This window comes from Cornus florida, unplaced genomic scaffold, assembly GCF_030987335.1.
Source record: "Cornus florida cultivar Cherokee Brave unplaced genomic scaffold, ASM3098733v1 CherokeeBrave_3.0.0_Hap2_Chr03, whole genome shotgun sequence".
In the NCBI taxonomy this organism is placed as follows: Eukaryota; Viridiplantae; Streptophyta; class Magnoliopsida; order Cornales; family Cornaceae; genus Cornus; species Cornus florida.
Window position 1 is genome coordinate 3,445,216 of NW_026775573.1, and position 26,731 is coordinate 3,471,946.

Here is a 26,731-nt window from a genome sequence, read left to right on the forward strand (position 1 = left end):
GAGTAAAATTTGAACATGAGAAGTGTTATTTACACATTTTAAAAATTACAAATTTTTTTTTTTTTTTTTTACCCTTTTACCTTTATAAAATTTGTACACAAACAAGATAGTCTTGATATTATTATTTAGTAAATGATAGTTGTACTACTGCAACTTTGGCTAACTCATTGTCATCTTATGTTTTCAACACCTTTGAAATTGAAAACACACCCAAATGGGTAAGAATCGGAACCAGTCTTCTCTTGGTGGACTGGGCATTAAAGCCGAGCGTTCAAGAGTATTTGGTTTCACTGTCACTAGCTTTCAACGGTATTGATTTCACTGTGAGCATCCCTCTAAGGGCAAACTAACTTGTTTTATTAACTTAAATTCAATGTATGTGGATCTGTAAATTCGGCTGACAAGGTTGGGTCGTTTTGGCACAAGGAACCATATTCTCCCTATACACATTTGGTCATTTACTATTCCATCCAATTAAATCGAAAATGTAACAACATCAAAAAGACACAATAACAATAATATGGTGTTGGATTACTGATTTAATGGTATTATAACATTGTAACTCGATATAATATGTTGCATGAATGTTACAAAATGTAATACGTGACTTACTTCTAGTGTAATATGTTGCATTCTCGATTTAAAAGATATTGAATCTTTCATCATCACAGCGGTAAAGACCTATAAATCATGAAGATAAAATGTTACTTGTCTAAAAAGTGCTGTAACTTTTTTTTCTTTCTTCGAGCACGTGTATCGATCCCACAACACAAATACTATTTAAGTCAAGAATGTGGTTCAAAAGCGAGATTTGGATGATTAACTTCTCTTATCTTGATCAACGCTGCTATACTCCCGAGAACAAAAAGTGCCGAAACGTATTTGACCCTAAAACTGTGAAGCTAATTGCTCGGGGAATAAAAAGAAATAGATATAAAAAAGCATTCTCTCCAAAAAGTTTCCTCTGGAGACCGATATGGAGGAGGTCCAACTTCCAGTCCTAACTTTATAAATATACAAAGTTCTATTCTTTCATAAATGCAAAATTAATGAAATCTGATCGTCTCATTTTCAAATTCTTTTCAATTCTTTATCCAAATTTTGACAGCATAATTTTGTGACTCTTTATAATTTTGATTGTATTCACCAAATTTAAATGGAATTTAGGAAAAAATTAATTAATATCCAGACAAAAGTATTAATATATACATTAAAAAAAAAAAAAAAAAACATCTTCCTAATTCTAAGTCCAAGAATTTCAGTGAATATTTCAAACTTATAGTTATAACTGAATTTTAAAGGACAGTTGAGGATAATAAGGATGGTAGGTTTATCTCTTGGTTTATTATTTTTTTGCATGTTTAATAAAATGATAAAAAAGAAAATAGTTCAAAAACTATAATATAGAATATATTATTATATTATAAAAAATAAATTAAGAGCATTTCTTAAAAAAAAAAATGAATAAAATAAAAAAGGATATCAAAACTTTCCCAAAAAAGAAAATTTAAAATTTAAAAAGGATTAAATGAATATTTCTAAAATAAACAACACTGAAAAATAAATAAGCAAGGACAGAATCAGTATCACAATTCCTAGCTTTTTCAACTCTCTCTCTCTCTCTCTCTGCACTTTATTAATCGTTTTGTTACATAATTTGCTAGATAAATTGTTTCACAATTTATGTCAGACTTTAGGCAATTTTCTAAAGATTCTCTCTCTAACTTGACCAATATGTTGGTCAATAAATTCGAGCAGAGATGAGTTTCTTCAGAGGACTTGTCGACTCATTGGGCTCGGTGTTCTCCAATTCGTCTTCTTCCTACGATTCTCAGCAAAACCCTAATTCTTCCGGTAATCGAACAATGGATGACGTCGCTGGGAATTCAGTTTCTAACGAAAGGGTTGCATACAAGCTCAAAGGGTACTTCGATTTGGCCAAAGACGAGATCGCGAAGGCCGTTAGGGCTGAAGAATGGGTTTTGGTTGATGATGCGATTGTGCATTACCAGAACGCTCAACGCATATTGATCGAGGCCAGCTCCACCACTGTACCTTCATACATCAGCTCTAGGTACGGTTAATTTACATTATTGATCCTTATATTTGATTTAATAGGCCTTCTGGCCTTAGGCAATTTTTGTTGTTGTTGATCCTTATATTTGATATAATAGGCTTGGTAATCAGTTTTCAGTAAGGCTGGGAATCATAAATTGGGATGCATCCTCTATCAAACTTTGAATCAATAGATGTTTACTTGTTGATTTGGTGAAGATGATATTCAATCTCTTAGAGAAACGTGGAATTGAAGCTTGATTGCAAACTTTTTCGAGCTAATTTACATTATGTCTAAACATTTAGAGACAGAACTTTGCAGCAGCTGCTGCCACATTCTTGAACTTAGTGCAAGGTACTCCAAGTTAATTATTATTTGAAGTATTGGATTTTACAATTGAACTTCATAATTAATTGTCATCTAGCACCCAATGCAGTTGGACTAGAATACCAACTTTCAAATCCTAGTACCCTTTTCATTATACTCGAGTAACAAAGCCTTCTTAGTTATATGCAGAAGCTTACTCTCTCTTTATACCATTGTAATATTCCATTATGTTCATCATACAAGTATCTAAATCTTTCTTTAGCTCGAGAAGAAATTTTGCATCCGTTTTTTACAAGCTCACTAGTACAAAGTTACATAATGACTTGTTATAATAATTGCCCGGTTATCCATTATGAAGGTAATATAAATTCTAGGAGATCTGGGCATCCCCACAAAACAGCTCCGGTCATGTGAAGCCGTCACATTGTGGGGAAATTGATCCAATGACCAATGGTTAAACCCATGCCAGCTCTGCGTAATTTGGTGTAAGCCGTCTTAATCAATCTCCCTTTCTCACATTCTGCGATTGATCATATTGCCTAACAGAGTTGCTAATTGCGAGGGAAAGTTTTTGTTGGGAAGTGTTTATTTAATGGTTCATTTCTTTATTTATTTATTTTGACTAATTTTTCATTCTCTCTCACATCCACACTAGTCTGTAACTTAGCATTTTGGTATCATTTTTATTTTTTATTTTTTATTTTTTGGAAATTAGCATGGTGGCATCTTCAATGAAACTAAAATGCTAAAAAAAAATAACTAGGATTGATCTTTCTGCCAGTTTTGTTATAAGAAGCTTGAAAAGAGCCCCTGGTGATGAAATTGTTTTCCCGTTAAAAATTGTAATGATCAGCAATATGGAGTTGGGAAATCTTGGTTGAAATTTAGTTCTCTTTTACATATGATTAACCTTTCAAGCAATGATGCTGTCTTTTTTTTCCTACCAAATGGTGCATGAACATAGTCTTCTTGTAACCTTTCAAGCAATGATGCTGTCTTTTTTTTCCTACCAAATGGTGCATGAACATAGTCTTCTTGTAACTTCCTGCGGCAACTAAATGTTTTTTTTGCCCCTTTTTTTCAGTGAAAGAGAGAAGGTGAAATCTTATCGTCAAAAGATATCAAAATGGCAGGGCCAAGTTTCAGAGAGACTTGAAACTTTAAGTCGGCGAACAGGTTTATATCTGATCATCTTGCCACTTAATTTCCATAATTATTTTTCTGTGTGGGTTAGAGGAGACTGCTTATATATTCTTTGTTCCTTCTTTTTCCTCCCTCCAGGTGGCATGCCGATAAACAAGGTATGGAGACTAAGTAAGTGAGTGGAATATTATTTTCTTTTATAAAGACTATGCATCACTGATTAGCTGATGCAATCAGTTCTAATTTATCACAGTATATTTTTCCTTAACTCTAGAGATAGTAATAGACCTTATATAATTTGATGTAAAATAGTATATTGATTTATAGAGACATGACCCAGAAATTTTGGCATCCTTCGCTTCCATGATGGAAAGATAGTCATTTGATAATTAGCTGTGTTTATTATCATCAAGTATCCTCTATTTTTGACGTTTTTGGTGGACCTTTTTCATTTAACTTAAATTACATATTTCTTGCCACATAAGGAAGAGTTTATAAATTTTCAATGGGAAACCTTGAATGCTTATCCTTATGTTAATCTTAGTTGCTTAGAGGAGCATACTGGAGCTTAAGTCATTTTTGTTTCCTCAGCAAGTCCAATATTGTTATTGAAAACAAATGCTTTAATATGTTTTGCTGATGAAAGTGCAGATAAGTGTGACAAGACCAAATTTCTCATAAAACATGAAGATGACCTTAATATTGTGTATTTTATTGTGTGAACCTACCAGTTCCTGACATGCAAGTGTGCGTTTAATTTTTTTTAATATCTAATTTCTGATTAGCACTCATATAATATTCTTTTGTTAAGTGATAGTCATCTTTGGAGACTTCTTCAAACACTTGTTATGGATACCGGAACATATAAGTGTATCATGCTCGTTGAAGGAATCCGCACTGTGGAGCTATCTTCATGGACTGATATTTATGAGTTTTTTTAGGAATTGCTCACAGTATCTTGTTAAGTTAAATTAATCCGAATTTTAGATTCTACAGTCTGAAATGCATGGAATTAGCCACATTTTCCCTTGAATTGAAAATCATATATGATTTGACAGGCATTGTTGCATCAGATAAACTTACAGGGACTTTTCCTACCTTTTTCTCCCCTTGTAGTTTTTTTTTTTAAGCTAATAATGTGATGTAGGACCAAAATGCTCCTATTCTAAACTGATGAAGAACGTAATGAGACCAGAAAGAAAACAGGGGATGAGGAGATAGATGGTGATGATGCAGGGTTAGAAGAAGAGGCGAGAAGACAGACGAAGGGAGTGAGAAAAGAGAATAAATAAATAGGCTAACAGACACAGGCATTGAGGAAATCCAAGAACAAAGGTGATGAAGAATGGAAAAAGAAATCTGAAAATCACAATAATCAATATTCCCAAAATATATATATATATATATATATATATATATATATTATGTTATGTGCAGCTTTTTATAGGCAAACCATGAAAAGAAAATACCCAATAAATACTAAAATAACCCTAAGAAAATGTCCCTAAGCCTACGGCTGATGTAGGTGCGGAACTCCTCACGGTGTCCATCATAATCTTGTCTCGATATTGTTTGTTTGTTTGTTTTGTTATTTTTTCTTTTTTCTTTTAAGGGTTTCTTTAGTGTTTCTTCATATTCTTGGGCAGTATAGCATTGATTGATTCATGTAAACTGCATTCTTTGCAGAACACAACTCAGACTGCCGCAGTTCCATCAAATGTGTCTAACTCTAGAAAAGATGCATTACAGAAGGCTTCTAGTTCTCGTAGTTCTGGTTCAGTTGCAAGGAATCAGACTAACAAAGTCGTAAGCTCGAAACCTGTGCAAGAATCTGGTACTGGTTATGATGCAAAATTGGAGGAAATGATAAACTCTGTGATCGTGGACAGAAGTCCTTCTGTTAAATGGGAAGATATTGGTTAGAAACTACAAAAATGCTTTCTTTTGTATATTATTACAGTTCCTTTCATTTGCCATTTTTCACTTAAAAAAAGCTACAATTTACTGGTCATAATTTGTTTGCAGCTGGCCTTGAAAAAGCAAAACAAGCTTTACTGGAAATGGTAATCCTTCCAACTAAAAGAAAAGACCTGTTTACCGGCCTTCGAAAACCAGCTAGAGGTAATGTCCTGGAAAATGTTATTTTCGAAGAGCTTTGTTTTTATTGTATTAGACCTTTATTCGTGAAAAGACTCCTGGATTTTATGTTTCAGGTTTGCTTCTTTTTGGTCCACCTGGCACTGGGAAGACTATGCTTGCCAAAGCAGTCGCCTCAGAGTCAGAGGCTACATTTTTTAACGTTTCTGCTTCTTCCCTAACGTCAAAATGGGTACATCTCTGTCAAATGTCTTCCTTATCAAATTTATGCTGGTAAAGGTTTTCATTTTCTTATGTCCCTTGACAATTGCAATTCTTATCAGTTTCGCCTTTACTAAATAGGTGGGGGAGGGTGAGAAACTTGTCCGGACTCTCTTCACGATTGCTATATCAAGGCAGCCATCTGTAATTTTCATGGATGAAGTACGCTATTCTCTCTTCAAACATTATTGTGATGTTTTTTTCTTGAAGACCGTTCTTTTCCTGCCTGATGTGTTAGTGACTTAGTTCTGCCTTTCTGTATGCTACTGCTTGCATGTAAAAGTAGCTCGCCTTTTTGACAAAGAAAGAATGAGCACATGGTCTGAGAATTTTGATTTTGTGCCATTATTACCACAATTAAAATTTGAAGGCTTACACCGGTTCTTCATCTGTATTTGATTGTGTGGAGAACCTAGAAGTTAAAAATTCTGTAATAAAATATCTTGTCTGACAACTTTTTGAGGATGTATGATGTTTAATTGTTCTGATGTTATCATATCACATACTTCTCTCAGCTTAAGAAACGAGGAGTTTTATGATCCAAAATGGAATTTTATAGTATTTTGCTATTAGATATAATTTGATAGCAATTTCTCAAGCTTACTTCCATGAAGGGACTGGTTAACTAATGCTGAGAAATAGATAAGCTGTATAGTTAGAACCCTTTCAGAAGTAGAATTTTAATAGCAGGAGCTATGGTTAAAATTTAATGGGAAGGAATTGCTTGGTTGCACACTTGTGCTTATGGAACATTAAAATTTAATATTGTACAATTTTTATTAGGTTTATCACATTTTTTTAACAGGCAAAAAGGTGTCTAGATGTGGGTGTAAACATATTGAGTGCCAGAGACTGCCAGAGAGCAGTTTCAAAAGGAAACCTAGAGGCCCAACTCAACTTTGGAATATGTTCATTGGGAGAGAAGTTGGTCCTTTTTTTTTTTTTTTTTTTTTTCTGGCAAACTAGAGGGAGGGGGGACTTGAACACGGGCACACCCGCTCAGGGAGATGGGCACTCTACCGACTAGGCCACTGTGTAATGCCCGAGAAGTATGTCCTAAATCCATGTAGTTGTAATATCAAAATGAAACTGAAAAGGGTCTAAAAGATTCTATATTGCAAGTTGATTATTTTGAAGTCTATAGATACTTTCATAATATCATCTTACTTGAGTGTGTATAATTTTGTATTAAAATTATCAGTTGCAAATTTATGGTACATATATAGACACAGAGACATGGTTTAGGTCAGTTCCATACTTTACAGGGAAGTGCTCTTAAGATTGGATGTTTTCAACTCTAAGGGTCCGTTTGGCATGCGCTTTGTTATAGGCGTTTTGTTTTTGGCTAAAACAGAAACAATGTTTTTGTTGTAGGAGTGTTTTGTAAAAAAATCAAAAGCACGTTTGGGAACGATGTTTTGCTGTGAAAATGTTGAAAACAGAAACATGCAAAACCCGTTTAGTCAGTACAACTGTTGCCAAAAATAAAAATTAAAACTGAAAGTGAAAAAAAAAAAAAAAAAAAAGGTCAGCCTTATCCCCATCGCGATCTTCGTGTTCCTCGTCATCTGAGGTGAAATGATCGGCGGCGGCGGTGGAGGGAGGGGATTGGCGGCGGATTTTGATGAGGCGTTCGAGAGCTTGGTCGATGCTGCGCTTGTGGATGTAGAAGGCGGAGACCGCCATTACCAACGCTCTGAACAAGGCCGCCAACGCGAGATGGATAGACGATACTGGTTGAAAGGAAGAAGATGAAGACTCCATTGTTCTGGGTTTGGTTTGGTTTGTGCTGTGTTTGGGTTTTGTGGAGTTATTATACTGGTTTGGTTTTGTGTGATCTGGGTTTGGTTTGAACTGGTTGAAAGGAAGAAGATGAAGACGATACTGGTTTGGTTTTGTGTGATCTGTGTTGTATGTGTTTCAAGTTTGAATCCAACAAATCCAAGCTTCGATAGCTGTTGTATTTGATCAAATCCAGCAAATTGAGGGCTTAACTTGGATCAGTGGTGATGAATTTTCTGAAATCGCCCTTGAATCGCAAAGAGAGTATTGGGAGAAGAGAGAGAAAATTTGCCCAAAATGACCTAAAATGTTTGTATACCTGAAGCAAGTATGTTTTAAGTTAGGCCGGCTGTTTCCTTCGTTGCAGTGAATTTTATAGGCAAACAGTGCTGAAACAAGATAAAACACCATCTTGGTGTTTCAAGTTTTAGGCCATTTTATTGAAATGTTTTACAACTGTGCAAAACAAAACATAACCAACTGTTGGCACCAAAACTTGGCAGCCACCTCAGCAGCGACGTGGACCAATGGGAAGCCGATAAGGGTTGAGCATGTCCAAGAATGGATCGGCCAGTTTTGAAGATATTAGGAGCAAATATAGAAAGATATATTTCAGCCACCTAATGATATGGCAGTTGCTAAAATATAGCAACTCATATTTGACTTTTTTTTAAAATGGGATGTTAACAGAAAAGGAAAAGGTTAGAGTTTGGATGAAACTCAATAACTAAATTCCTATAAAATAGGAAGTTTAGTTTGATGAAAGAAGGAAAGCTTTGAAGACATGTATAGAAGATTGGCAGCATGAAGTGAACAAATCTAATTGTGACAAGTGGCCTTGACATGGCGCTAAAAGATGGGCCACTTGGGATAGAACACGGCTGCCAAGTTTATAAAAGGAAGTTGCTAGAACTTAGCAACTTTTCAGCAACTTTCTAGCAACGTTTTAGCAATATCTCGGCAACTTATATGTGACTAAATCAAGGAAGTTGGTTTCAGCAAGGATTTCCTACTAAGGCAAGCCATGAAGATAAGGAGAAATATATTGAGTTTTGACTTAGTTTGATTCACGAAGAGAAGAAAATCAAGGAATGAGAGATTTTCTAGCAAAAAGTTAGGAAAATAAGTTGAGAAAGAATTTTATAAATAGGAAAGTTGTAATCGTATTCCAATTCGTCCAGCACCACCACAAAACATGCATTTCAACTAAAAATGTTTTCAATTGACTCTACGTCATTTTTTCCTATCAATTTCTTTATTTCAATTTAATGGCAATTGATTAGATCATTGTCAACTATTTCAATTCAGCCATTTACTTTCTTTCAATTTCAATTTCAATTATGCCAATTTTAATTACGCAATTTTAGTTAGGCTTTCAATTCAATGGCAATTGATTAAATTCTTGCCATTGAATCGTAGTGACAATTGATTAAATTCTTGTCATTACTTGGCTGATGGCAATTGATTAAATTCTTGCTATCACGTTTCAGTGGCGATCGATTAAATTCTTGCCATTGTGTTTGGCTGATGGCGATTGATTAAGTTCTCGCCATCACGTTCGGCCGGCGATTGATTAAGTTCTTGCCGCCTGTCTTCACTCGGCCATTCCATCCATTCAAACATTCATCAGCCGTTGCATTTCTTTAGACACTCTAAAAAGTCCTTGCTACAAACAAGGCATAAAAGAACCTTGCTGGGAGTTCTTACTAGTCTCTCTCCCACACAATCGCCTGAGAGTCAGCCATCGGAAAAAGGGATAGGCTGGTGTTCAATTACATATTTTGGGTATTTTGTACAAATACTCTGGCACGCCCGCGAAGAGTCCATCGACCGGCGTAGGGAACAAAAACCGCGCGAACACGTTTTGGCACGCCCGGTGGGACTACTACTAGAGTGTTATAAAAGAGGCAAATATGCCGCGGCTCACAAAAAATTCTAAGGCCGTGGCTACTGATGAAGATTTGGAGGAAGGCGATCAGCCAGTACAGGCTGAGAACTCTGCAGCAGGTCCTACTGATGAGTTAGCCGTTCTTCAAGCACAGGTTAGCTCCTTGGTAGATGCAATGGGAAGGATGGGAGCACGCTACAACGACTTGCATGAAAATATGTACCAACTCTCAGCCTTTATTTTGAACAAGCCGACTCAAGCTAGCAGCTCCAACAATCAGGAATCGGCTTCTCAGCCGAATCTATCACAAGCTGCTCGGCCAGAGAGGGCCATTGAATCATCACAGCCATGGCCGCCAGTAGTGACACTCCAACCAGGTACAACATCAAGTCAGCCGGTTCATACGCTACTCACCTGGACAGAAAGCTATCATCAGCCTACGTTGGCAGGTTCTAATCAGCCACCAGTAGTAGGTTCGCAGCCACAGGTAATTCTACCAAACCCTGCTCGGATGCCTTTGAACTCGGGGGGCAATCAGATCAGGTGGAGGCCACCGAACCCACTGTATACTCATGTGCCGCCATAGGTAGGGCTCGGGGGGCAGAATATGGCTAATCAGCCACATGATTGGCCGAATTGCTATCAACCAGCGGCTAATCAGCCGCCAGTTTTTAATCAGGTACCACCAATATTAAATCAGCCACCTCAAGTCATGTTAGATAGAAGACAATTAGCTGATTTACTCACAGAAGAATATGGCCTGGAACTTAGAGGTGCCGGCCGACCAATTTATAGAACTCCTTATCCAGAAGTGGTAGATCAAGTTGAGTTCCCTAGAGGATATAAAGCCCCTGACTTTGTAACCTTTAGTGGAGAGGGAAATCAATCGACCGTGGAACACATTGGCCGATTCACGGTTCAATGTGGAGAGGCCAGTGTTAGCCCGTGGTTGAAATTGAGACTTTTTCCTAACTCTTTGACAGGGGCAGCTTTTTCATGGTATATTCGTCTACCTCCTAACTCTGTTTTTAATTGGCCACAGATGGAGGAATTATTCCACAATCAGTTCTACCGTACGGAGACAGAACCTACTCTGGCCGATTTATCCAGGCTAAGTCAATTGCCTAGTGAATCGGTCGAGACATTCATTGCAAGATTCAGGAGAGCAAGATTAAGATGTCGTGTACCTCTTCCAGAACAGGAGTACATTCGTTTGGCTTTGAACGGCCTTGATTTTGAACTTCGGAAGAGGTTTGAAGGAGTTCCATTTCGTGACATGTATGACCTGGCCGAGAAAGCTACCAGATATGAGTTGGTTCTCAAAGAGGAGAAAGAACGAAAAAATTCCTCTAAAGGTACGTACTATAGGGACCCCAACTATGAAGTTTATTCAACTGATGTGGTTGAAGAGGAAGATTTTGAAGCTAATTTAGCCGAAGTCATTCTAAAGAAACCTTATGTATGTGACGCTTTAACAAAACCAAATGTATCCACCAGTGGTACTCAGCCATCGACTTCATCGGCCAGGAAGGGTACGGCTGATACTGGTAAGGTTTATACGTTTGATCTGGCCAAAACAGAACAAATTTTTGATCATTTGTTGGCCGACAAACAAATCGTTTTGCCAAAAGGATACAATATACCATCGACCAATGATTTAAAAGGAAGAGAGTTCTGCAAATTTCATAATTCATGGAATCATACTACTAACAATTGTTATGTATTTAGAAATGTATTGCAGAAATCTATCGATGAAGGTGTATTGAAATTCCCTGAAAAGAAGCCAGATGTAATGGGGGTCGATGGCGATCCATTTCCTAATATTGTCAGTACCAATGTAATCAGCCTGGCAACTGAAAAAGCCGCTGATAATTGTAGACAGGAAAGATTACCAAAAGTTCTTGGTAGTTCATCGGCCAGTAATGATGAGCAGAAAGTTAAGGACTTGGAAATTCAGTTAAGAGAAGCTCAAATTGCCCTTATCAACCATGGTTGTTGTCCAAATTGCAAAGGCCGAAGGAATGACTCAGACAAGAGGGGCTATTTCCAATCAACCAGAAAACGCACTGTCCATGAAAGGTTAGGCCATCAGCCTAGACAGAATCACGAAGAAATCAATCGATCAATATTTAGAGAAAATGGGCCGAGGGCAGTGAGAATCATTCGGTCATCGGTGGCCGATAGAGTCCTGCCAGAACAACATTTTTATCCTAGTTTCAAAAGGAAACCAACAATTCAGTCAGAAATATGGGTTCAAAAAGGAGAAGAATCTAGCCGTGTAAGAACGGTTAGGCCTCCTTTGGTTGACCATGGCAGATGGACTCGAGTAAGTCACCCAAAGTTTCCTAAGCAGCCTCCTACACGTACCCAAAAAAGGAGGATGCAAAGGAAAAATGCAGAACTCAAAAGGAAAGAAGACAAGATCGACCATGATCAACTAGAAAGGAAAATTGAACCAGTGGTGGCTGAAGACATGGAGGTCGTTACATCCTTTGAGAATAAGGCATGCTTTTATGAAGAAAAAGATGATCAGCCCGACCAGGATCCAAAGCATGCGGCCAAGTACAGAATTTGTTTTGGTTCTCTCCCGGATAAGGTAAATTGTAACATGGTATTTGTTTTGCCTTCTGTGTTTGAAGCAAGGATAGAACCAACGATGAACAGGGATGTTGAGTCAGCCAAGCAGGAAGAAAAGGCTGAATCTTCAGAAATTAAGAACGATTCGACAAGTTCATCGGCCGGGATAGGATTGATCTCTCAGGATCAGCCATATGAGGCCGATAAAATTATTTTTGAAAAACCACCTTTGTCCATGACACAGCAGTTGAGGCCGTTGTATGTTAAAGTATGGGTTGAGGGTTAGCCAATCAATAGGGTTTTGGTTGACAATGGTTCGGTGGTGAATGTCATTCCATCAACTACTTTGAAGAAATTGGGTAAAACCATGGATGATGTAGTTCCAACCGACGTGGCCATCAGTGGTTTTAATGGAGGATCTAGTAACACCAAAGGTATTCTACCTTTGGAAATTACTATTGGCGGTAAGACATCCTTTACGGCTTTCTTTATCATTGATTCAACCGCGGCCTATAATCTCCTTTTAGGCCGAGATTGGATTCATCCTAACATGTGCATCCCATCAACCTTGCATCAAATGTTGATTTTTTGGGACGGAAATGAGGTAAAAATTGTTGAGGCCGATAACAAACCCTTTATAGCTAGGGTGTATTCGGCTGAGGCTGCACTTTATGATGAAACTGTTGTACCTATCAAATTTGTTGGCATTAACAGAATGGGACGACCAGCAGCGGCAACAATGAAGAAGAATTTAATTAATGCTGATATTAAAGAATTATTGTCAGAAGCAGCTCGGCCGAAAGTTGATATTTTCAGGTCGACCATCAAGGACATTGAAGATGTTACTGATGGATCACAAAACCAATGAAGAAAAGAAGTGGCAAGCTTTCAAGGCCGCTTGCATCAGACTGAAAGCATATCTGGCTGAGAAGAGACTGGCCAGAGAAGAACAACTATATGAAGAGGTATCGGCTAGCACGGCCGATATAATTGAAGAGGGTTTCGAAAAACTGGATGCAATCCAACTTGAAGATTTGGAGTTAGCCCCTTCCAGGATGGAAGATAATAAAGCAGAGGTGCAAGATCCTTTATTGGAAATAAATGTTGGTACTAAAAAAGATAATCGGCCATTATTTGTTAGTGCTTTGCTTGAGCCCAAATTCCAGGCCGATTTGATTAAATTATTAAATGAATATAAGGATTGCTTTGCTTAGAGTTATGAAGAGATGCCTGGCCTGTCTAGAAAATTGGTAGAACATAGATTACCGATCAAGAAAGATTTTCAGCCATATAAACAACCACCAAGAAGGATGTCTTTGGAAGTAATGCTCAAAATTAAAGAAGAAATTGAAAGACTTCTTAAGGCAGGATTTATTCGAACAGTTAGGTATGTTGAATGGTTGTCTAATGTTGTTCCTGTAATGAAGAAGAATGGCAAACTTAGAGTTTGTGTGGATTTTCGCAATTTAAATAATGCCACTCCAAAAGATGAATATCCAATGCCTGTGGCCGATCAACTTATTGATTCGGCCGCTAAGCATGAAATATTGTCTTTTATGGACGGCCATTCAGGTTATAATCAAATCTATTTAGCCGAGGAAGATGTTCATAAAACGGCTTTTAGATGTCCTGGGTCAATTGGTACTTTTGAGTGGATTGTGATGCCATTTGGCCTAAAAAATGCCGGGGCTACTTATCAAAGGGCAATGAATTCTATCTTTCATGATATGATTGGCCGATTCATGGAAATTTATATAGATGATGTAGTTGTGAAATCATCGGCCAAGAGACAGCATTTGGAACACTTGAAAAGGGCCTTTGAAAGGATGAGGATTCACAAATTGAAAATGAACCCATTGAAGTGCGCATTTAGAGTTTCAGCCGGGAATTTCTTGGGGTTCTTGGTACATAAACGAGGTATTGAAGTTGATCAGAACAAGGTCAAAGCTATTATAAATGCTAGGGCCCCAGCCAACAAAAAACAAGTGCAAAGGTTCCTCGGCCAGGTAGGTTTTCTTAGAAGATTTATTTCTAACCATGCTGGCCGAGTGCATGTCTTTTCGACTTTAGTGAAATTAAAGTCACATGAGAAATTTCATTGGGACGAGTCCCATCAGAAGGCCTTTGAAAAAATAAAAGAGTATTTGGCAAACCCCCCGGTTGTAATGCCTCCAAGAAAGAAGTGGCCTTTAAAGCTTTATTTATCGGCCGCAGAAGAATCAATAGGTAGTATGCTCGCACAAGATAATGAACATGGAAAGGAGCAGGCTGTCTATTACCTGAGTAGAATACTGACTGATGTAGAATGCAGATATTCCTCAATTGAGAAACTTTGTTTATCTTTGTACTATTCGGCCATGAAGTTGAGAGTATACATGCGGCCTGTTGATGTTTACATTCTTTGTCAGACTAACGTGATCAAGTATATGCTATCAAGGCCATTGATTACTGGCCGAATAGGTAAGTGGGCTTTGGCTTTGATGGAATTCAATTTTATCTACGTCTCACAAAAATCAGTAAAAGGAAGGGTTCTGGCTGATTTTTTGGCCGATCATCCTTCAACTGATATTGATCCATGGGTTTATGATGAATTGGAGTCATCAGCTATATTCTTGACTCCTTGGATCTTGATGTTTGATGGATTAAGCACGGCTGATGGAGCAGGAGCAGGTATTGTTATTATTTCGCCAGCTGGCAGAAAGGCTTCATTCTCTTTCTTTTTAGATTTTAAATGTTCAAATAACCAGGCCGAATATGAAGCACTTATAATCGACCTGGAAATTTTAATTGAAATGGCTGTTAGAGATGTAAAGATTTTGGGAGATTCAAACTTAGTCCTTAGCCAAATTTCTGAAGATTTTAAGTGCCTAAGTTGGCAATTAAGGCCGTTTCATTCTCTGGCCACTTCATTAATTAATCAATTTGATAATGTTCAACTTAAGTTCTGGCCGAGAGGGCAGAATAAGGAGGCCAACAGCATGGCTCAAGCAGCCTCTGGAATAAGAGTACCAGCCGGAATAGAAGATCAGTTGATAAAGATAACACGAAGATCTTTGCCATCGGCCGAATTGAGAAATACTATGTTTGATACTTGGACAATTGATGTAGAAGATTTGGCCGACGATGACTGGAGGATACCATTTATAATGTTCCTTCGAAATCCAAACATCAAGGCTGATAGAAGTATTAAAAGAAAAGCGATCAACTTTGTGCTTCTAGATGGGGATCTATACAGAAAAGGGTTAGAAGATGGGCTCTTACTACAATGCATAAGCAAGGAGGAATCACTTCAGGTTATGGCCGAGGTACATGAGGGCAGTTGTGGGGCTCACCAAGCTGGGATTAAAATGAGATGGCTGATTCGCAGGTATGGATATTATTGGCCGAGAATGAGGAAAGATTGCATAGATTACTCAAAAGGTTGTCAAGCTTGTCAAAGACACGGGCCGATTCAGAATGTACCAGCAAAAGAATTACAGCCAATAATCAAACTTTGGCCATTCAGAGGTTGGGGCCTTGACCTTATTGGTAAAATTAATCCACCATCAAGCGAAGGCCATCACTGGGTGATTGTTGCCACAGATTATTTTACTAAATGGGTTGAGGCCAAGGCTTGCAAAGCGGTTGATCAGCAAACAGTGATTAATTTCATGGAGCAAAACATCATCCACAGATTTGGGATTCCAGAAACACTTGTTTCAGACAATGCAACAGTATTTAGAGCAACTGAGGTACTACAATTCGGCCACAACATGAATATTCATATGTCAGCCTCTACGCCATACTATGCTCAGGCAATGGCCAGGCCGAATCTTCAAACAAATTCTAATTGAGATCATTGAAAAAATGATCAAAGATAAGCCAAGAAGGTGGCATGAGACTTTGTCTGAAGCTTTATGGGCCTATAGGAACTCAAAAAGAACAGGCACAGGAGTTACACCATACATGTTAACTTATGGTTATGATGCTGTTCTGCCTATGGAGATGAAGGTTAAATCAGCCAGAGTTGCTTTTCAAAATAATCTAACTCCAGCTGATTATACTCAAGCAATGTTGGTAGAATTGGAAGATTTGGATGAATTTAGAAGGGATGCCTTGGATCATATCATAGCTCACAAGAAGAAAGTAATGACGATCTACAACAAGAGGGTAAAACCTAAGTCTTTTGCTGAAGAAGATTTGGTTTGGAAAGTTGTTTTGCCAGTGGGTAAAATCGATAGGAAATATGGGAAGTGGTCCCAAAAATGGGAAGGGCCATACTTGGTCCATCAAGTCTTAAGTGGAGGAGCATATAGGCTGAAGTATTTCAGTGGTCGATTACATGACTATCCCATTAATGGCAAGTACCTTAATAGGTACGTACCGACAATCTTTGAAAGGGAAAATTAGTGTTAGCCAGTACTTATGGCTGACCATGTGTACCTTTATGTAATAAAAATCGGCCTATTTTTCTAGGCTGATTTGGCTATTTTAATAAATTTTTTCTCGCTAAAATGTTGATGCTTGTTTGGAGAAACAAAAGAGGCCATTTATTCATTGAAGTGTAAAAGATTACATCATTTAAAAATCATACACTAAGATGGCCACAAAAGGAAGCTAATATAAAAAATTCATATGTTTGCAAATTTTTCCTTGAAATCGGCCCAAATAACTAAAGACCGATTGAAGGCCACCATGGCCTGCCTCTTTGACTCTTCCAATTGGGGTAATTCTCCACGAAGATTCGCATGCTCGTGAGCAAGGTCTTGAGCTTCAAACTGCAATGTGGCAGCTTCAGCAGACAAGATGGCCTTATGAGCATGGATCTGGTCGATCTCTTTCTGAAGGACATGTTCTCTTTCCTCAAGGCCGATGAACTCTGTATTCACTCTTTCAAAGGAGGAAGCTTGAATTAACAATTGGTTAGCAAGGGTATCCTTCCTGTTTTTACTCTTGTTGAATTGGTTGATTGCTTCATTGGCTTGTAAAATATCATCGGTCAGAGTTGGTAGCTGGCCTTTAAAGGTAGCAATAGTGGCTTGAAGATTAACCGGAAAGTCTGGGTACTGGCTGAGTGTAGAAAGCACTGTTGTGAGTTCACTTTCAAAATTAGGAAGATCAGCAGCATCCCTTTTCAAGATCTCAAGTAAAGATTTTTTGGTCTCTTCTAAGGATTGTATAGGGATATTGGTTGAAGTGACTGGGGTGGCTCCAGAAGATTCACTTTCTTTCTCTTCGGTCACTGAAGCCACCACATCCTTAAAAAAATTGCTCAAAGCCAATAGGGATGAAGCAGGAACTTTTTGTGGAGGAAGTAAAGGAATAATTTGAGTTTTCTCATACACAACCTGACAAAATGAGGAAAGATTAGATCTTAAGTTTTTTTTTTTTTTGGGACATGAGATAGTCAATACCTTAGATGATTCGGCTATGTCTGTCACTAAGAGTGGCTGATGACTGGTTTCTGGAGGAGGAAATTCTGGCTGAACCGCTGTGCTATCTCCCTGGGATGAAGTTTTAGCAGGAGTGACTTGAACATTGAAGGGCACCTCAATGGGATCATGAAAATCCTTCAGAGGGTTGAAATTTCTAACTGGGCTATAGACCAAGTCAAGAAGAGGAGATTGCTGCAAAAGAGAAGAAATTAAGGACCATATTAATTGAAAAGTTTGGAAATTTCAAGTACAGTTATCTTTACCTCTTTTTCATCTGAGGAATGATCAGAAGGAGTGTCAGTCACATTAATTACGGGGTCATCGGCCACGTCTTCTGTAGGATGAAGGCTTTCTAGATTTTCTTCCACTTCCTGTTTCTTACGTTTGCTCAATCTTGTTCTTTTTAAAGTGCCATGAGCAGTTGATTTCTTTCTTTTCCCCTGGAGATGGAAGCTTTATTAAAGTTTGTTTCGGCCAATAATAGTTGTGGCCGAGAATTAGAAGTCAATATCGGCCAAGAATTTTAATAATTGGGCCGATATGATTGTTTTCATATGTTAATAGATAAAAACTTTTACCTTTGGAGGAACTGGAGGAACATTAGGGATGATGATTGATTCAGTTATTGTAGGCTGAGGAGGTTGGCTTGAGGAAATTTCATCATCTTGGGGCTCAACGTTTTCTAGATTAGGCGAGGCTGATAAAGTTCCACTGTCTGAATCTGCAAAAAAAAAAAAAAGGGGGGTAAGAGAAATTCAATTAAAAGTTTATATATATATATATATATATGCAAGTAAAGGAAGATTGTACCCTTGAGGAGGCTGACAGTGGCTTTGGCCTTGGCTTTTCTCTCTTTATTGGTCCTTGTTGGAGCATCTGTTGGCTGAGAGAAAGGGAGTTTCTTGGCCGTTTGTTTTTTATCTTTGGGAGGATCTTTTTGAGGCATCTTCTTTGGGGTAACGGCCCGGGAAATTACGAATGCCCCTTCAAAGGCCACAGATATGAACTTGAAAGATTCTAATATTTTAATAACAAGGGACTAGCTGTCAGCCGTCCTTGTAGAAGTAATGTAAGAAGACCACCATTGATCAAAACTAGAATCTGAGGCTGGGTTTTTGATGAAGGGTTGGAATTGGAACCCGGCTTGCAGATTTGAGAACCGGGAGGACATGTTCTTTACATAGGAGTCATCTGGAAATACCACACGCCTATGGAAGTTTTTGTTGAAAGAGAAATAAGGGGGCATGGGGATCATTTGAGTCAGACCAAATTGCCTAGCAAGTTGGTTTGGATTGTAGAACTCAACTCCAACTTTTGAGTTTACTGTGCCTAGAGGGCCAGTGTTGAAGTGAAGATCTTTTGGAAGTAAGAAACTAGCCCACATGGCCGAATGCTTATCAGCTGATTTTTTGGTAGACACTCCTTGAGGAGGAGTCAGCCATCGAGGAGCTTGTGAGCAATGAGAAAATGGAAGAAATTGGCTGATAGTCCTCTGTTCACAACCGGAGTAAAAGAAATTGAAGCAATCTCCAAACGAATGGGATTTAGGTACGGCTGATGCGTAACTTACAGAAAGTAATGGGTCATTGGCCGAAGGCCTTACCACAGGTCCGAGTTCTAACCAGATGGGACCACCATAGCGTCCGAAGTTGGAGGTAAGCAAGTCATAAATCCCTCTATATAAATGAGAAAGCACCAAGGGGGCAAGAGCAAGGTGTTTACCTCTTGAAAGAGCAACGGCCACATGAATGAAATCCTTTGTGACTTGAAAGGCCGGTACGCATAGAAGAAACTTGTTCAGCCACGCCAACAAGAAGGCAATATGCTCAGCATCATTCACAGGGACGCGAGGATCCATGGTGGAAGTTAAGTATTTGCCATAAGAGGATTCAGATGACTTGGTTCCAGTTTGCTTTGAAGGGAAGATGAAAGGAGAATCCTCTTCTACCAATAAGGTACTTACATCAATCCCAAATGGTTTGAGGCCGGTTAGATAGCACACGTCTTGAATGGTTGGAGCCATCATGCCACACTTTAAGTGTAAGGAGTTGGTGGTGGTCGACCAATTAAACATGGCTGCTATCATCAAGGCCCTGTCTTGGGCGATGTTAGTTTTACTTAGCTGAATGGCATCATATATGCCACAATCCTTCCATACTTCTCCCTTTACAGTTCCAACCCGGTCGACCCAATTGATCCAAGCATCATTTGGAATATGCCATGTTCTAAAATGAAAGTGTGGCAAACTGCCATTTTCATTAGGAGGGAAGGTTTGAAGGAATGGAAGAACGTCGGCCGAAGGATAGAAAGTTGAGATTGATGAAGGAGCTTCGTCAAGGAAAGCAGGACCTAAGCCTTTGAAGTCAGTACGAAGATCTATAAGGGTATTGAGACAGTATTTGTAAGGAGATAGGGTTTTTAGGGATTTTTCTATGATGTTGCCATGGGTTGAAGGATCGGAAGGTTGAGGGATAGAGGTGGAATCAGTTGATTTAGTTTTCTTAGGAGCCATAGAAGACGTCAGGAATAATTTTGCCGAGAAAGAAGCTTCAGAGATAGAAAGTTTAAGGGAAGAAGAATGATTTTAGGGATTAGAGGACATCAAGCTAAATACTTGTTGGATGTAATAGCGGATTAGTGTAGTCGCCGCTTTAATTGGGAAAGATAACCATTAAAGCAGGTGGTTGGGAAAAGGATTTATTACTAAATTTGAATTACAATTTTAGGCCGATTCAAATTTCAAACGCTTCGTATCATAAGTGATAAAAGCCCTTGAAATTCAGGGGGCATTTGTTGGCACCAAAACTTGGCAGCCACCTCAGCAGCGACGTGGACCAATGGGAAGCCGATAAGGGTTGAGCATGTCCAAGAATGGATCGGCCAGTTTTGAAGATATTAGGAGCAAATATAGAAAGATATATTTCAGCCACCTAATGATATGGCAGTTGCTGAAATATAGCAACTCATATTTGACTTTTTTTTAAAATGGGATGTTAACAGAAAAGGAAAAGGTTAGAGTTTGGATGAAACTCAATAACTAAATTCCTATAAAATAGGAAGTTTAGTTTGATGAAAGAAGGAAAGCTTTGAAGACATGTATAGAAGGTTGGCAGCATGAAGTGAACAAATCTAATTGTGACAAGTGGCCTTGACATGGCGCTAAAAGATGGGCCACTTGGGATAGAACACGGCTGCCAAGTTTATAAAAGGAAGTTGCTAGAACTTAGCAACTTTTCAGCAACTTTCTAGCAACGTTTTAGCAATATCTCGGCAACTTATATGTGACTAAATCAAGGAAGTTGGTTTCAGCAAGGATTTCCTACTAAGGCAAGCCATGAAGATAAGGAGAAATATATTGAGTTTTGACTTAGTTTGATTCACGAAGAGAAGAAAATCAAGGAATGAGAGATTTTCTAGCAAAAAGTTAGGAAAATAAGTTGAGAAAGAATTTTATAAATAGGAAAGTTGTAATCGTATTCCAATTCGTCCAGCACCACCACAAAACATGCATTTCAACTAAAAATGTTTTCAATTGACTCTACGTCATTTTTTCCTATCAATTTCTTTATTTCAATTTAATGGCAATTGATTAGATCATTGTCAACTATTTCAATTCAGCCATTTACTTTCTTTCAATTTCAATTTCAATTATGCCAATTTTAATTACGCAATTTTAGTTAGGCTTTCAATTCAATGGCAATTGATTAAATTCTTGCCATTGAATCGTAGTGACAATTGATTAAATTCTTGTCATTACTTGGCTGATGGCAATTGATTAAATTCTTGCTATCACGTTTCAGTGGCGATCGATTAAATTCTTGCCATTGTGTTTGGCTGATGGCGATTGATTAAGTTCTCGCCATCACGTTCGGCCGGCGATCGATTAAGTTCTTGCCGCCTGTCTTCATTCGGCCATTCCATCCATTCAAACATTCATCAGCCGTTGCATTTCTTTAGACACTCTAAAAAGTCCTTGCTACAAACAAGGCATAAAAGAACCTTGTTGGGAGTTCTTACTAGTCTCTCTCCCACACAATCGCCTGAGAGTCAGCCATCGGAAAAAGGGATAGGCTGGTGTTCAATTACATATTTTGGGTATTTTGTACAAATACTCTGGCACGCCCGCGAAGAGTCCATCGACCGGCGTAGGGAACAAAAACCGCGCGAACACCAACCAAACATGTTTTGGGCTTCATTTGGGCTACTGTAGCGGGCCTGAAACAAAAACAACAAAAACAAAGTGGATGCCAAACAGCCTCTAAGGATTTCATTATTTTAGGCCACAGTATGAGCTACAATTAAAGAAATTTTGATGAATTTTGATATATAATGAGCTTTTTATTTTCTTTTTACATTAATAACACGTATCTGAATTTTATTTATTTATTTATATATATTTTGTGTAAGCATGTTATCAGTTAGATTTTTTAGGAACCACAGTTGTTAATTGTAAGCAAGAATATTGATGTTTTCTTGTTCGAAGATAATTGTCTTTTATTCTAACTAGGTGACCAAGTGTGTCACACTATTTTTGTTATGTTTTTAATTTTTTTAAAGTCAGGATATTTTGCTTGCTAATCTTATTTAATTTGAAATTTCACGGCCCATTGCTTTTGTTTTATTGTTTCTTTTATATTAAGGTGATGATATTTTAAAGCACAACCAGAAACTTACGTTTTTTGTTTTGATAAGTAACCAGAAACTTACTTTCCTGTGGTGATATCCCCGCTTCTAGTGTTACCTGCTTCAGGCAATGATGTTTCTAAACAAAGAAATAGATCTTTTACAATAATTTATACGAGTGTTTCCTATAACTTGACATACTTTGAATTTATTGCTGTCCCCAATAATGTGGTGTGGTTTATTATCGAGGTTTTCATTTGTTTCCAAACCAATAACATTTTATATTTTTCTTTATTCTCAATGCCTTATTTTCTGCTTTTGTCAGCCTTTATATTTGTTGTTGAGTTTTGATTGTTTTTGCTAAACACCACTGCACTGATATGGCTGAAAGTAGTACTAGTTAAAAGGTGTACAGAAATATTGATATATATATTTATATTTTTGTTAAGTCAGAGATATTGATATTTGATTACATTTTTTCTTGTTATTGAAGCAAAACATGATCTGTTGTGTTTCTTTAGGGTCACATAATTCTAAAACAATCTTACCTCTTTGTTGTTGACAGATAGATAGTATCATGTCTACAAGAACAGCTAATGAGAATGATGCAAGCAGAAGATTAAAATCAGAATTTCTAGTTCAGTTTGATGGGGTGACTTCAAATTCTGATGATCTAGTAATTGTCATTGGTAAGTTTAATATTTCAAGTTAATAAGACCAGAACCCAATTTTTCGGGATTTATGACATGAATCCTTTTATGCTATTTTGCTCTAGGGCCTAATCTTCTATTTAGTTATAGGTGATGTTGTCATTTTTATCATAACTTGGTTCTCTTCATGCTTCTACCTTTCCTTTTAGCTCGTCAGATTTGATTCTTATCAATCCTTTTCCCACTGACCAATGTAATTGAATCAACTTATATAAAGTAATTATCAAATCGCTTAATGTTAATCAATTTATATAAGGTTATTTTTTTTTGGAACTTTGTAACCTGAAGTTTTAGAATGTTAGTGAAGGATGAAGGTACCTTTCTGCTTGGAGGACACGCTGTTTCTTGTTTAAAAGTTAAGGTATCATGGAAAATTTTACTGTAGTTTCAGTCTTTCAGACTTGATTTTTGCACACATGCATAGATAGATATAAACAAAAGTGCGAAGAAATAAATTTCTTTGATCATCTTCTTTTTGGCTTTAGTTGGTCCTCTTCTTTCATCGTCAATTACATTTTTCTCAGACTAGTATGCTGATCAATGTATTTGTTCTTAATTCTGAAAAATGTATTTTTTCTTTCATTTCAACAATACCTAGACCCATGAACATCATTGTATATTTTACTGTTGCTATTTTAATGCAGGTGCAACTAATAAGCCACAGGAATTGGACGATGCAGTTCTGAGGAGATTGGTTAGTAATAGTATGTTACATGGATTTTCTGTAGTTGTTTAAACACTTGAAGCGAAAGAGTTGCTTATTGATTTTAGTCTGGGAATGTATTTCTCATGAATTTGTTATTAATGAAATGTTGTTTTATGCGTTTTTAATATTTTATAGAAAATTGTGATAGTGATAGGTGAAGTGCTTGGTATGATTGAATATGGCCTTTATTTAACTGCAATATTATGCTGTGTTCTGTACCTATAGTTCATTTCTCCCCTTTTTGAAATATTTTTTCTTTCTCAAAGTACAAAGGCTGATTAGCTAATATTGCTAGATACCCAATTGGCCTGTTGTAGTATATTGATGATCATAAATAATGTGAAACTAGGAATTCATGCAAGAGTTGAAGGAGTTTCACATCATTTTCCCTTTAAATGATGCTAAGCCTAATACTTTCAGATGCCCTTTGCCCCTGATATTGTGGTGGAACTGGCACCCCTTGGTGATGACTACTAAACAACATGAACCTAGGAATTCATGTGAGAGCTGATGGAACCCCTAGCGGCCTAGCCTTATATCAACAAAAAAGGTGGCAAAAATTGGGTTCAAGGTGAATAGAGGGATGGCCTAATGTTTCATTCATCATTCAGTCTTGGGATTGAGGGTGATAGTGTACAGTATCAAAACCATTTGGCATGTTTGGATTTGGATTCTTTGATAATTTGATGAGTCGAACATCAATTGTTGCAACCATTTGCTAAGCAGACAGACACCTTGACTTGACAAAATGCCTGAGCACTGATGGATTGGTTCCTATTTACCTAGAATTATACATTATCTTGGGTTTTATGGTTGACATGTATTCAAAATTTTCTTTTATAAATTGATTTTCTATCCTCTGTGACATTCCTTAATTTGAAATCTGAACCAGGTAAAGAGAATATACATTCCTTTGCCAGATGCACAGGCTAGGAGAATTCTTTTAAAGCACAAACTCAAGGGCCAAGCTTTTTCCCTACCTGGTAAGACTCTTCAAATTTTATCTCACATGGATGCAAAACAATTTGATCTGAATGAACCCTTATTGTCACTCAGTAATTAATTTACATCATGAAGCAGATGGCCTGTAGTTGTTCACGTACGTCAGTTAGGTATAGCCTGTTCCTCATTTCTTTTTAAAAGCTTTTATAGTTCTAAAATAATTTTTAACTCAAGACATGTTAGAAGTTTCTGTAGAGTCTAGTTTACATTACACTGAAGAATTTTAAAGAAAAATAAAAGGAAAAAGTGCTTTTTAGAAAAAGAAGAAAGCTTTAAAGAGTTGTTACCTCCTTTTATGTGCCATGAGTTGCAATGATTAGTTATTGTGCTTTAATTTCTCTGAAAATAAAAAGCTTCTCTGTCAGTATTAATTCCCTTGGTAAAAGTTTAAACAAGTGCAATGTTCAATTTCCTAGAAATTCAGGTCAAAATTTTTAAGGGAGTAGAAAAATCCTCCATGGCAATAACACTGCACTACTCTTAACACACTAATTTGTGCATGTCTTTGACTGCATTGAATATCAGGACAAATTTTAATGGAGTAACAATTATTTTTATCCCCTGCAACAGGTGGAGATCTAGAAAGACTTGTGGAAGAGACAGAAGGTAAGGTTATTCTCAATAGCGAGGCTTTAGAATAGAGTGCTAATCAGATGGGCAATGTTTGTTTGAGTCCACTCAGTTGGCAAATCATCTTTGTCACATGGGGTCAGATCTTTTTTCTTTTTCATGCATGTAATGGCAGCTTGTACCTGTGTACCAGCGACTGTAGTTAGGCCTCTTGGGGACTCGGTCAATACTTTCGAAAAGTATTCTGTTCTTGTCAAACTAGAAATTTATTGTATGGTTACTCTCAATGCATAGGGTATTCTGGAAGTGATCTACAAGCCTTGTGTGAAGAAGCTGCAATGATGCCAATCAGGGAGCTTGGTGCAAACATTCTCACCGTTAGGGCAAATCAGGTAACACCAGCTAGCAAGTGATTGTTATTCTTTTTATGAATCCAATACTGATCGTCTAGTTTTAGATTCCAGGATGTAGTCCAAGTATGTGTCAGGTAGATAAGAAAGTAGATTGGCTAAAGTTTCCAAGTCAGCTTTTATTTTGTATATGAGGTTTTCTTTCATGCATGTTTCCTTGAGATGATGGGCAATGGAAACCTCAGTCTACTATAATGGTAGTCGAGTTGCTGAGTTTTTCTTGTTCCTCCCATTGTATTAGTTTCAAGGCAAAAAATCACTGGAAAGGTTGAATTTGGTTGGTTAGTGTTACGACAACCAAAAAATAAATCACGAATCACGGCAGATATTTTGACACGCCACACACAAAAAACACAAAGATTTACTTGGTTCGGCAAAGCCTATATCCACGGTGAAAATCCGGCGAAAGATTTCATCAGGATATTACAAGTTTGAGCCCCCAAACCCTAGCACTCTCTATCTCTCTCTCCTCCTTGAGGTTTTCATTGTTATCTCGTTACCCACTCCAAACCATAAACGCCCTTATATATTTGGTTACAAGAGAGTCCTAAAATGGGTTCAAAACCCGTGAGAAAAGAACAGATCGCAACGCAACCTGGGCCTAAACAAAATTCGGGCCACATCACAGGTAGGAAGTGATTTCAGATTTGCGAAGTCTCCCTCCAGCGACAGGGTCACTGTTACCTGCCTTGGTTCATTTGTGTTGTCAATGTGGTCTGTTTCAAGTTTTTCCTTTCGACGAGTGAAAACTCATGGTTGTTCAATATATGTGTTCCAGGTAAGGCCGTTAAGATATGGAGATTTTCAGCAGGCAAAGACTGTTATTAGACCCAGTTTGCAGAGAAGCAAGTGGGAAGAGCTTGAACAGTGGAACCGGGAGTTTGGCGCTAATTAATTGCCTGTAAGGTTGTCGCATGTACAAAGTCTTCGACCTAAAATTATTTGGCCGTGGACAGCAAGAACAACAAAATACAATGCAAATGGTGAAAAAGGAAAAGGAGAATGGGGGGATCAGCTTCAACATGTTAACGTCACGCCTTGCAACCTTTAATCTTAAACTGAAGTTGAATTCTCTGTATTCTTTTTCACATTCGAGATTTTGTGGAATAATTTGATTGTAAATATGCTCAAGCTCAATTAATACAAGTGTATGAGCTGTTATATA

The 26,731-nt window shown here is 37.6% G+C and overlaps 1 protein-coding gene across 5 annotated transcripts; it reads left to right on the forward strand.

Moving 5' to 3' along the window:
- Positions 1–1,471: 1,471 nt before the first annotated feature.
- On the forward strand, positions 1,472–26,731 carry LOC132299087 (uncharacterized). Of its 5 annotated transcripts, XM_059795538.1 has the most exons (15): positions 1,940–2,074; positions 2,175–2,410; positions 2,742–2,868; positions 3,468–3,559; positions 3,665–3,684; positions 5,213–5,444; positions 5,552–5,647; positions 5,740–5,855; positions 5,966–6,046; positions 22,734–22,857; positions 23,523–23,572; positions 24,477–24,567; positions 25,157–25,192; positions 25,451–25,548; positions 26,345–26,731. In XM_059795538.1, the coding sequence occupies exons 3-15, from the start codon at positions 2,834–2,836 to the stop codon at positions 26,459–26,461; spliced, it is 1,188 nt and encodes a 395-aa protein (XP_059651521.1). In that variant the 5' UTR covers positions 1,940–2,074; positions 2,175–2,410; positions 2,742–2,833; the 3' UTR covers positions 26,462–26,731. The 5 variants fall into 5 exon arrangements, 4 of the variants coding, with proteins under 4 accessions (XP_059651520.1, XP_059651519.1, XP_059651521.1 ...); XM_059795540.1 differs by lacking the exon at positions 2,175–2,410 and having other exon boundaries at positions 1,973–2,074; XM_059795537.1 differs by lacking the exons at positions 2,175–2,410; positions 2,742–2,868 and having other exon boundaries at positions 1,479–2,074; positions 5,225–5,444.

Excerpts from the sequence above, each read along its gene's own strand:
- LOC132299087 (XM_059795536.1), top strand. The coding sequence starts at position 1,761 with ATGAGTTTCTTCAGAGGACTTGTCGACTCATTGGGCTCGGTGTTCTCC. Across the intron at positions 6,047-22,733 it reads CTGTAATTTTCATGGATGAA|ATAGATAGTATCATGTCTAC; the intron begins GTACGCTATTCT and ends TGTTGTTGACAG. Across the intron at positions 22,858-23,522 it reads TGATCTAGTAATTGTCATTG|GTGCAACTAATAAGCCACAG; the intron begins GTAAGTTTAATA and ends ATTTTAATGCAG.